This window comes from Uloborus diversus, chromosome 6 (assembly GCF_026930045.1).
Source record: "Uloborus diversus isolate 005 chromosome 6, Udiv.v.3.1, whole genome shotgun sequence".
Taxonomy (NCBI): domain Eukaryota; kingdom Metazoa; phylum Arthropoda; class Arachnida; order Araneae; family Uloboridae; genus Uloborus; species Uloborus diversus.
Window position 1 is genome coordinate 91,357,674 of NC_072736.1, and position 13,191 is coordinate 91,370,864.

The following is a 13,191-nucleotide window of genomic DNA, read 5'->3' on the forward strand; positions in this document are numbered from 1 at the left end:
AGTTTGATATATATATATATATATAAAATTAAGCAAACAGAATTACAAATATTAAACAAATTATAAATAACAAATGATGATAAAAAGGAAAAATGCAAACAGCTATTAAGTAGGAATAGAAAAAGAGTGAATCCAGAGCTCATCAGCCGTGGAGGATTCATTAATTATGGTCAAAAGACCAAAATTTTAACTATAAACTAGAAGAGAATGTTTAAGCTCCAGTACATGTAATATAGAGTAACAATGGGCAAACGCACCACTTGCTAAGCTAAAAACAATAAACTAGAGCTCAAACCTAAAACTAAAAGCAGGGGGTTTCGCCTCGACTAATTAGGAAAACAAGTTCCGATAATTAGCCTTAAACGGGACAGTACCTGCCAATAACAAAATTGTCTTACCTCGAAATCCGCGTAAACAAATCCAATCCATTGTTCAGCCTGATAAAAAAACCAATCCATTTGTCAACAAAACATTAAAAACATAAAAACATATCCCGAAATCGGTCCATAGACATACCGAGTCGCCTGTTTCGCACGTGTAAAATTCATCCACCACGGTGATTCATAAAAAAATGGTTTTTCATGGTTGCATCATACATTTACACAGTTAAACAGTTTCAAAGGAAGCGAAATGTTCATCGAAGGCTATACTTAAGCAGATGTTTACAACTAGATTTTTAGGGAAGTGATTATTAAAAAGTAAGTTTTTGAGTACTGAAATTTCTGGCTTAAATGCAGAAATGGTATTGCAAATTCTTTTAATTCTGATAGCTTGCGAAACAATAATGCCAATAAAAACCTTTTTACTTAGGCAGGAGGAAAAATCTTGTAAACTGTTAACTGTGAAATTGAATTCACGTCTTTCATCATAGATTGTAGTGGAACAATTTCAGTCAATTTGTATGTTGATATCTAAGAAATTAAAGCTATTTTGATTCGAACTGGTCTTTTTGAGCGTTAATGAACTATGATAAATAGTTTTGCTGAGTTCAGAAAAATTAGGAAAATTTATACACAAAAGGTCATCAATGTATCTGCAACAAAGAGGTGTAGAGGAAGGATTGTCTATTTTTTTTTTTTTTTGTTCATAATATAAAAGAAAAAGGTTGGCTAATGTAGAGCTAAAATTAGTTCCCATTGCTATGCCATTAATTTGTAGAAAACATGAATTACCATTTTTGAAAAAATTATTGAAAATACAAAATTTAAAAAGACCAAGAAAAAACATTTCATTAAAATCAAGGGAATCCTTGACTGAATTAAAAAGTTCTGAAACAGAGGAAAAAAGTTCAATGAGTGGGATATTGGTGAAGAGGTTTTCAAAATCAAAAGTTTCTAAGTGATTTATATCAAGCATATTAAGTAAATTGATGACTTCAACACTATTATTAACAATCCAGAACCAATTCATTTGTTGAAGTTTAAGTTGTTCAAGAATTTTTTTGAGAAACTGTTCAAGCTTTACACTCAGATTTTTTCCAATGGTGTTGGTGGCAGAGCAAATAAAGCGAAATCCAACAGGTGTTTTATGAAATTTTGGAATTGCATATAAGTAAGGTAAGTTAACAGAATCGGGACGTGGCAATTTAAAAAGTTTGTAAGCAGCAGCAAATTTTTTGATGATGGAGGATTCATTAAGTTTGGAGGAAACATAAGTGGTGGTTTTTTTCTAGTTCATTTTTCAAAATATTAGCATATAATTTTTTGCAGCAGTAATTAGAACTGGCTTTATCAACAACTGTAAAGACAAAAGCTTTTTTAAAATCATTGATGGCATTATTTTCATCAGCAGAAAGATGGAAGTATGAAGAATCAGTGTTAACAATATCACGTAAACGTGATTTCAGTTCAATTAAAAAGTGGTGTCTATATTCAAGAAATGCATTAAGTGGAACATTAAAACAATAGGAGATTTTTCTTAAAAAATATTCAAGTTCAAATGTAAGCTTATTAAAAGCTTTTAGGAAATTAATACGAAAATTAGGCCGATATTTAGTACCCAAACTAAAAAGTTTAATGAGTTTTTTGTTTTGTAAAAAATTCAAATCACCGGTCAGAATATGACCAAAATCAGAGTTGAAGAAGATTTTGGATTTTTTTCCCATTAAGGATCTACAAATTGTCTTCAGCTACAAATTCAATCCTCCTTTCTCGAAAAAAATTCTAAACTATCAAGAAGTTGCAAAAAATTTTGATAAATATTTGAATTTTGATTGTAATTGTGCTAATTTCTCTATTTCCATCTTCTTCAACTCTGATTTTGGTCATATTCTGACCGGTGATTTGAATTTTTTACAAAACAAAAAACTCATTAAACTTTTTAGTTTGGGTACTAAATATCGCCCTAATTTTCGTATTAATTTCCTAAAAGCTTTTAATAAGCTTACATTTGAACTTGAATATTTTTTAAGAAAAATCTCCTATTGTTTTAATGTTCCACTTAATGCATTTCTTGAATATAGACACCACTTTTTAATTGAACTGAAATCAGGTTTATGTGATATTGTTAACACTGATTCTTCATACTTCCATCTTTCTGCTGATGAAAATAATGCCATCAATGATTTTAAAAAAGCTTTTGTCTTTACAGTTGTTGATAAAGCCAGTTCTAATTACTGCCGCAAAAAATTATATGCTAATATTTTGAAAAATGAACTAGAAAAAACCACCACTTATGTTTCCTCCAAACTTAATGAATCCTCCATCATCAAAAAATTTGCTGCTGCTTACAAACTTTTTAAATTGCCACGTCCCGATTCTGTTAACTTACCTTACTTATATGCAATTCCAAAATTTCATAAAACACCTGTTGGATTTCACTTTATTTGCTCTGCCACCAACACCATTGGAAAAAATCTGAGTGTAAAGCTTGAACAGTTTCTCAAAAAAATTCTTGAACAACTTAAACTTCAACAAATGAATTGGTTCTGGATTGTTAATAATAGTGTTGAAGTCATCAATTTACTTAATATGCTTGATATAAATCACTTAGAAACTTTTGATTTTGAAAACCTCTTTACCAATATCCCACTCATTGAACTTTTTTCCTCTGTTTCAGAACTTTTTAATTCAATCAAGGATTCCCTTGATTTTAATGAATTGTTTTTTCTTGGTCTTTTTAAATTTTGTATTTTCAATAATTTTTTCAAAAATGGTAATTCATGTTTTCTACAAATTAATGGCATAGCAATGGGAGCTAATTTTAGCTCTACAATAGCCAACCTTTTTCTTTTATATTATGAACGAAAATATTTAATTGACAATCCTTCCTCTACACCTCTTTGTTGCAGATACATTGATGACCTTTTGTGTATAAATTTTCCTAATTTTTCTGAACTCAGCAAAACTATTTATCATAGTTCATTAACGCTCAAAAAGACCAGTTCGAATCAAAATAGCTTTAATTTCTTGGATATCAACATACAAATTGACTCAAATTGTTCCACTACAATCTATGATAAAAGACGTGAATTCAATTTCACAGTTAACAGTTTACAAGATTTTTCCTCCTGTCTAAGTAAAAAGGTTTTTATTGGCATTATTGTTTCGCAAGCTATCAGAATTAAAAGAATTTGCAATACCATTTCTGCATTTAAGCAAGAAATTTCAGTACTCAAAAACTTACTTTTTAATAATCACTTCCCTAAAAATCTAGTTGAAAACATCTGCTTAAGTATAGCCTTCGATCAGCATTTCGCTTCCTTTGAAACTGTTTAACTGTGTAAATGTATGATACAACCGTGACAAACCATTTTTTTGTGAATCACCGTGGTGGATGAATTTTACACGTGCGAAACAGGCGACTCGGTATGTCTATGGACCGATTTCGGGATATGTTTTTAATGTTTCGTTGACAAATGGATTGGTTTTTTTATCTGGCTGAACAATGGATTGGATTTGTTTACGCGGATTTCAAGGTAAGGCAATTTTGTTATTGGCAGGTACTGTCCCGTGGAAGGCTAATTATCGGAACTTGTTTTCCTAATTAGTCGAGGCGAAACCCCCTGCTTTTAGTTTTAGGTTTGAGCTCTAGTTTATTGTTTTTAGCTTAGCAAGTGGTGCGTTTGCCCATTGTTACTCTATATTACATGTACTGGAGCTTAAACATTCTCTTATAGTTTATAGTTAAAATTTTGGTCTTTTGACCATAATTAATGAATCCTCCACGGCTGATGAGCTCTGGATTCACTCTTTTTCTATTCCTACTTAATAGCTGTTTGCATTTTTCCTTTTTATCATCATTTGTTATTTATAATTTGTTTAATATTTGTAATTCTGTTTGCTTAATTTTATATTTACTTGGCTTTTTAGTTTTGCTGCGTTGCGCATCTATGGGCTCTTGGTGTGGTCTTTTCAATATTTTTCACTTTTATTATATATATATATATATATATATATATATATAAGCATAACATTTCCTATTACAAAAATTATACTCGCCAAACAAAATGTTTAAAGGGAAATTTAAACCAAATATTTTTTTAAGTTTTAAAATAATAAACTATCAATCTAACAAAAACTTTTAATTACACTGCACACCAGTTAATTGTGCTGCTATAAATTATTTTAAGATAAGGAATATTTAAGGTAAGCAATCAGCTTGTGTTCAAGTTCAAAGTGTGTAAAAACTTAAAAATTTTATTTCTGAAAAATTTTGGTCTATGTCTGAGAATAAATCTGGTGTTTTTCAATTCTTGTGAAGCTAAATACTTTAGATGATACTTAGGATGAAAAGCTGCTTCAATGCATTAACTTAGAACCGACATACTCACACAAGCATAAAAATAAAAAATTGAGATAGAAAATGAACAATATCCGAGTACTGAATCCAAATATTTAATATTCTACTCGATTTCATAAAGATAATTTTGTTTTGTGTTTAAATCTTTATGAAAACTAATTCAGGTAACTAAATGACGAGACAGAAAAATACTGCAATATAAAATTATTGATTTGAATTTTTAAATGAAACTTGTCCCCTTTAAATAATTTTGGTTTTTCACAATCAAATAGAAAATCTGTTCGAATATCAGAGGAAAGAAATTCACACTATAAGTATAAGATATACATTTATGTGAAAAAATATTTTCAAGCAGTGCTTTTTCTATACAAAATATTATGAAATCCCTAAATAGGATATGTACAAATTAGGGTAAAAAATACAATAGGAATTAACATTTTTCACATCTAACAAATAAAATAAAACATTATGAAAAATAGCAACATAAACTATTTTTGTTAGCAATTGCTGTTTAAAAAAGGCATAAAATTGTCCCTATGAATTGAAACTTTAATTGAAAAAAGTTTTACTCTATTCAAATTTGAATGAAATTTTGGAGTTTTCATAATACTTCTAGAATGATGTTGAGCAGTTTTTTTGGTTCGTTTGAATTAATTTTCATGCATAACTTAAAAAATGTTTAACTACGTCATTTTCCCACAATAAACTTATTTTTAAATTCTTTTGAAATACGATAACCCGTTGTAACAACGCGCCTCATCATATCGTTCATTTGGATGCATCACGCTTTTCCATTGTCTCTTGAACAATTATATTCAAAAAATTGTTGCTTCAAAGAAAAAAAAAAAGTTCCTCAGAAACTTTATTTTTTCTCCTTCTTAATTCAATGAACAAAACTGGTATGTTTTCCATATGCTTAAATTCGTTGTAGTTTAAGCTGAAACTTTCAGCTCATATTCCATCATAAAACAATAGCATCTCTAACTATTTTCTTTACGTGAAAAGAACAATTAAAAAGCTAATTTCCTTTTGCTTTTCATAAGAATTTTATTATTTTTGCTTTTATTAATCTTAATTTGATTTAAATTTTTTTTTTTGTAGGAGTAAACGTTGTTGTACGTTAATTCAATCGCTACTTTTTATAACCCTGTTACATCCTCTAAATCAAAGAATAAAGCAGCTAATTTTGTAATTTCTTCTTACAAATAGAAATTTCGTTTGTGAGATTAGTGGAAGTTATAGTCTCAGTAAGGGGTTAATTTAGCAAAAGCACTACAGAACGTTATTAATTGCACTGCAGCTGGCTCTCATTTCATTTTGGATTCATTCAAGTGTGAATATGTCTTATTCAAAAGTGTAGTTTCTTCGGCATACCATATATAAACAATGGATTTCTCTTTTTCAAATTTTGCATTCACATTTTGTAATCTATAATAGTATGCTGATTTTAGTTACCAACCTTACAGCTAGTTAACACAACAAATTTTCATTGATTTGAAAGAGTGACTAAAAAATAAATAAAAAATGTTACATTTAAGTTTGAGATTACAAACTATAAGAGAGGGATTATAAACTATATTTAGGTTAGTGGTCAACCAAACAATATTTTGAAAATACACTACATATGTACATGTAAATACTAAGGCATGTTTTGATGCAGTTAAATAATAACAACAAAAAATACCAATAAAAATGTACCAATATGGATGGCCTTAATATACTACTAACTTATTGTTCTGAAGTAGTTTCTTTTATATTTCATTTAAAAATTTCTCTTTTTTTAAATAAAATAACACATGAATATGCATTCAATAAACTTAAGCTTCTGGTGAATTGATTACAGCAATTTGAAGATTATTCTAAGCAATAAAAACTAATCCAAAGGTGCATTAATGGAAAAAAAAATAATAATAAAATCTGCAATTCAACATATTAGATCAAATTTTGCAGCAAATAGAGATGTAAGAACTCAAAATATTATTTATTTACTTTAAAGTTTTATTCTGTACATTATGAAATAAAATTTCAATGCATTTCAGGTATGTTACATCTCAAACATCATAAGAGAATGCAAATATAAAGCACTGATGAGACTTGTAGTTCAAAAAAATTGAGAAGTGCAAGTACTACGATTCAGTATAAATTTTATTCTTCACAATAGCAGGAAGAATTTGTTTAGGGCGCAAGTTGTTGCTTCACACGATATCATTATTAATTTTTTTTTTTAAAATCAACAAATATTGCATTGCATTCAGCAGATACGGGGGGGGGGGGATACAGGTATCTTTTTCTTATTTCTTCAGTACAAACTACTTCTAGTAATTAAAGATTTGTTTCTATTAATGCAATGACAATTTTAAAAAAATGCTTTATACTCGAAAAGGGTTTTACCAAACCAATTTTGAGGAATATTTTACAAATTTGAATAAAAGTTGAGAAAAAAGTAATTGTTTTTATATATATATATATATCTCTCTCTCTCTTTGAAGGCAAGATACTAAACAATAAACAAATACTTTTGTTTTATGACTATATTTATATTTTTTGATCACTGACAAATTAAACCATGAAAAATAAAAACAAGTATTTTTGTTTTATATTGAGTTAAGAAAGAACTATATTTATCGCTTAAAGTTCAAAATATATTTTACAAATAGCTGATTCGATCATAAAATTACAAAAGTAGGGACTTTTTGTAATGAAAAAGGGTAAAGAAAATAGGGGGGGGGGGGGGATCATTTGAAACTACTAATTTGATGAAGAAAGTAAAGAAGGTAACTTTTATAAATCACAAGAAATAAAAACTTCAGGTCTTAAGTCAAGTAATACAGTTGTATTTAGAGATATTTTACAAATTTGAAAGATGATAATAAAAAGATACACTAAAAACTTGGTTGTATTCAGTTTTATTTATATACAGATTTAAGTTTCTCACAAAAATATGTGGGTTCTCACAATTATCAAGCATAAAGATGCATTTTACTTGTTTTGTACTGTTTCTTCATCAGAAAGCGAGTGTATTGCAGAAGGTGACTGATTATGCTTCATGAAAAATCTAGCATGCTATTTTAACACCACTTATTTGTTTTAAATAATCATATTGGGCCAAGAAAATGCAACAGGAACTAAAATATTATTAAAATAAAAATACAAACATTTAAAGATAAACAACATAATTTCAGGAACACATACAACTTAAATCTTACATATCTTCATGTATATTATTAACAATAGTAAGAACTTTAAATTGTTTGCTAATTTTGACATCTATTATTTAATCAGTACCAGCCGTGAAAATACACACAAACAACCAGTCTCTGAAAAAAAAAAAAAAAAAATCATATACATTTGATAACATTTTTATTACACTGAAAGAGAGGTGAAACAGATGTGAAATTTACATCCAATGATTCAATGTTGGATACACCAAGAACCATTTATTTCTGAAAATCATCCATTTGGTGCTGAACTGCTAAATGTTTCTTCATAGCAGCATTATTATTAAAAGTTTTATCACACATGGGGCAATGAATGTCAATACCCAAATGTATTTTCATATGAGTCCTCAATGAAGAATTATGCTTGAATTTTTTCTCACAATACACACATACAAAAGGTTGTCCAGGCTCATGAGTCTGCATGTGAGCATGAAGTCTTCCTGCAGTTTTAAATCCTTTGCCACATGTCTGGCAGTCATGTGTTTTGTAAGGTTTGTGGCCTTCCATGTGTGACTGGAAAGCTCCAGCCGAATGCGTCTCAAATGGACACACGTCACAGTGGTACAAATTCATCATTTTAGAAGTAGGTGGTGGTTGCTGTTTGGTTTCAAAAATTGTTAACTCTGGTCTTTGTTTGAGGAAGGGTAAAATTTCTGCAGGAATAGTCTCCCTAACATTGCTTTCTTCAAATGTCATAAAATCTGGGAAAGGAAATAAATAAGAATAAATTTATAGGTAAAAAGTGGGATGATTACTTTTAAAGAAGAATTTTACAATTTTTAATTTTAATAAACTTACAATTAATTTGAAAAACTTATCTCAGTTAAAAATTTACTTTGTTGTCAATTTAAAATTTGAAAAGCTCTAAACTCAGCCAAAAACTATTGCATTACACTGCACTGAACAAATAACATTAAATGAGTATATAACAGTAATAAAGTAAGAAATACCATATTCATGAACCAACCTGAAAGAAATGAAATACGCTTATTAGTTTATGAAGGATGGCATGTTTATCAAATGCATTAGTTATACAACAAAGAAATAAGGGCCATTGATTTCTAAGATCATATATTTACCAAAACTTTCTCAGGATGACTGCAGAAATAGCTAATTTTTAAAAAGTAATTTTCTTAGTACATTTGCATTTATGCTTTAATCTTGAATGTTACGTACATAAAAACATGCATACAAAACCAACAATAACATACATATTAAACAACTCATTAGGTGTGCAGAAGCAGATTTTTAAAATAGTTAACAAAAAAATATCATTCGTGTATCAATAATAATTAGAATACTTTATAGTGTACCATTATTATACTTCAAAATTATTTTAAAACAAATACTTATTGCATGATAGCTTTATTTATTCACTATAGATGATGGTTTTATGCACTAACAGGGCTGGGCGATACATCGCCAAAAACCGGTGTGCATCCTACATCGTTAAACCGGTTTAGTCAACATACAATTGCTATTCTAGTCCAATTTTTGGTACTAACATTCTTTTATATTGACTTTTTCTCAGAATTTTATGCTGTGTCAGTCAATACTTTTTTGGAAAGCACTTTTAGAGAATTTCATTGTTTATCTAGGGATCTAATGTCCACTCTGCTGTTAGTGCAATTCTAAAAGGCTAGCAAAGAAAGGGTAGATGACATGTTATTGAAACAAGCGTGAGCAGGACCTTTAACAGACCAGACTGTGGTTTAAAAAAAAATGTACAATAAAAACTTCATTTACTTGTTTAGTATTATATATAACAAATGCAAATATCATCAGAACAAAAAATGCTCAGTTATTCGTTAAACAAACATAAATAAGTGCTAAATTATGATTTTGTACAACTGCATCATCATTTACAAACTGGTTAAAGCCAGAAAATGTATGGAAACTATAGTTAAGTCACAGGAAACTAGAATAAAAATAAAGCACAATATTAAGATGTACAAAAAACAAAAACAACAACAAAAACAAAAAATTCAAACAATAAACATATATTTACCTGAGAAGTCCCAAACATAAAATGGTACATAACAAGGTGAAGTTTCAATAACTGAAATATACTGAATTAAATTAATGTAACCCTGTAAAACTATAAATTATAAACCATTGAACAAAAACAAAAGAGATTTTTTTTTCTCAGAAATTAGAAATGTAACAAAAATTGAGTTACAAAAACATCAGCACAAATATACATCAACATAAAATTTACCCTTAAACAAATACACTTAACTGCTTCTCTTTTCATCTGAAATATAAATTCAACATAAATTACGATGTTTGATTTCATAAACTAAAATTAAGAAAATTATTTTTATACATAGGGAAATACAGAAACTGAAGAAAATTTAAAACTTGAAAAGGCAAAAAATTTCTAAATAATAATTTTTTTAAATCAATAACAATAATAATTAAAGAATGTAATGATAAATAAGTTTTCAAGTGTAACAAGAACAAATGTCAATATAAAAATAATATAGTCATTGGAAGTTATTCATTGAATAAAATAACATCTATGAAATACATATTTAGTACGCATGTTCATACAGAATTTAGGCAAATTAAAGGTAAATTGGCAGTAAAAATATAAAAACTACATAAATAATGATTGCAATGAAAATACATAAATAAAAATAAAAGATAAAATGCATCAATAATAAACTTGAACAAACAAATAAGTCCCCCAATATCCTTAAATTTGTAGAAATTGAAGAATGAATATCATACTATTAGTCCAAGCCAGAGAGCTATCAGAAATTTCACAGTCTGAGCCCACGCTCATCTCTAGTGCAGGCGCCAGTGGCGGCGCTAGGCGTCGGCGACGTCGGCGACTGCCGACGGCCTCGCGCAGATAGGGCCTCGCAAAATTCTCAGAAGTAAATTCTCAAAAGTTTTAAGAAATTTCCATGTTTTCAATTGAAGCTCTTATTAAATGCAACAAACACAAAAGTAATCAAAATAGTGCGTGCAGCGGAGACTTCACAGAGCCAGCTTTAGCAAATGCGGGGCCCAATTCTGTTGGAACCTGAATTTAAATTATTCACTAGCTACAGCTTATTGATCAGCTAACTCTATTCCCCCCCCCCCCCCCGCTCCCAGTTCTATTTCTTTTCTTTTTCTCTTGTTGAAAAATTAGAAAATATTCAAAATGCTGCTCCTCCGAACACACACCCCTCCATACACGCGCGTACCGATAGCATTATGGAGCATCTGAAATTTCGTTTCGAGATCCTAAATTTCGCGATATTTCCAGCTTAAAGCTAAAACCCCCAAATACTAAACAACATCGAAAATCGCTTAAAATTGTGTTTTTGTAGCACACTTTTGATTTTCAATTATTAATTTCAAAAATTACCGAACCTAATATTACAAAATATGGCCTTAGAATCGCATTTTTAAGGCTTGAATATCAGAAAATATTCATGCAAGGGTCCCCATACCGCCTTTCTTTTATATCATTAGCAATCAGGTTTTTTAAACTACATCAACAAAAAGTTTAGGTGGACTGGCTTCTGAATATAAAATATTGCTAAAGTTTTTAGAAGCATAATTTTCAAAATTTTTCGAGGGAAGAGCTCCCTCCCTTTCCGTAAAATCATCAAAGTTTGTCTAAAATTCTGTTTTTGAAACTTCGATTTCGAGCCGAGAATTTGCAGGGGATTGATTTTGACCTATTTTTTTTAAACAAAAGAATCGATCTGGGACACTCTCTGACCCTTTAAGTCAATAAAAATGGCCTATAATTGCGTTTTTAAGGCTTCAATTTCTAGAAATTTCCACCGAGACCTCTGTAAATTTTTTCCCCTAACATCAGCAAAGAAAGCCTAAAATGGCGTTTTTAAACTAAAAATTTTAAAAATTTTCCGGGGGAGGACCCCCGGACCCACCTTTCTATCAGGTCATTTTTCCTCTTTCAATGTGCCGCCCCCTCCCCCCCACCACCAAAAAAAACTTTTTGATTGCGCTACTAGTCACGAAACGTTTTTGTCCCAGCAATTAAGTGAATTGGAAACTATAAGTGCCAATAGTTAGTACAAAAATTAATTCCGTGAATTCAATGATTTGTCTGAAAATATTTTATGATTAAAAGGGCCTCGCAAAACTGCATCGCCGACGTCTACTTTTGCTCTCGCGCCGCCACTGGCAGGCGCCTCTGGAAATATCGGTTTAGTAAACAGAAATATATACATACACATTTGACAAGTTATGATCTTACCATTTATAATTAGCTTAAGGGATAAAAATGACAGCAAATATAGCTAAGTCAAAGGAAGCTACAGTACAAAGGAACCCCACACTAAGCATCATGGGTTTATGTTAACAACAACTGTTTAAGCCTCCTTTTCTCAGGTTGCGTTCTCTCAGGTTTCCCGTTTCACGTGCGTGGTATCTCAAAAAGTTTCCTATATATTTCCGTAAAGCTTTTAATACATGTTTCTCTGGTTTATTTTTATGATCCTAACCTAAAAATGATTTTTTAAAATTATTTATTTATTTTTTAATTTTATAAGTTAATATCAAAATTTTCCAAAATTTTGGGGTTTTTTTTATATTATTTTTTATAGTTAAAATTTAGGTTCAGATCATAAAACAGACAAACATGCATGAAAAGTTAAACAGAAAAACAGAAGAAACTTTATGAAATATTCCGCGCACAAAACGAGAAACTGGCATCTGCAAAAAAGAAGCTTAAACAGCTGAAATGAAAATTTTTTTGGGTATGGTAATAAATAAGGTATTAAATTGTTCAGAATTAAATTACGCATAACATATATTCTTTCCAGAAAGTCGAAAATTTTGAAGGTTAAGGGTCCTTAGACCCCTTAAGAGCACACATAGTTTTCATTTATGCTTGTAAAGTTTGCGAGTGAAAAAAACCCCAAATGACAAAAAAAAAAAAAAACTTGAAAGGATGACCGAAAATTGCAAGAAAAAAGGTTAAATTTTTAATTAGAGACGATTATTTCAAAAATTCGAGGAGAATAGCGAGCACCTCTGTGGTCTGCAACGCAATGAGTTGGAAATAACAGAGCTATACCTAAAAAAAGTCAAACGGCGCGGGTCTAAAAGCCACTACTCCAAAAGCAGGTTGCAAACAAAATAAGCCCATGGCAGAAAATCGAGAGAATGTCGTTGTAAATTCGTGGTTATGGAACTGTCCAGTAATTAAAGCATATTTTTCAAACACTCAATTTTTCTTTTTTAAGTAAAAACTGAAAGAAAGTCA

The 13,191-nt window shown here is 29.8% G+C and overlaps 1 protein-coding gene across 1 annotated transcript; it reads right to left on the reverse strand.

The window, feature by feature from the left end:
- Positions 1–8,108: 8,108 nt before the first annotated feature.
- On the reverse strand, positions 8,109–8,705 carry LOC129225221 (gastrula zinc finger protein XlCGF32.1-like). The gene has a single exon (XM_054859794.1). It carries the CDS (start codon positions 8,652–8,654, stop codon positions 8,178–8,180), a length of 477 nt encoding a protein of 158 aa, XP_054715769.1. The 5' UTR covers positions 8,655–8,705; the 3' UTR covers positions 8,109–8,177.
- Positions 8,706–13,191: the final 4,486 nt, after the last annotated feature.

Excerpts from the sequence above, each read along its gene's own strand:
- LOC129225221 (XM_054859794.1), bottom strand. The coding sequence starts at position 8,654 with ATGACATTTGAAGAAAGCAATGTTAGGGAGACTATTCCTGCAGAAATT.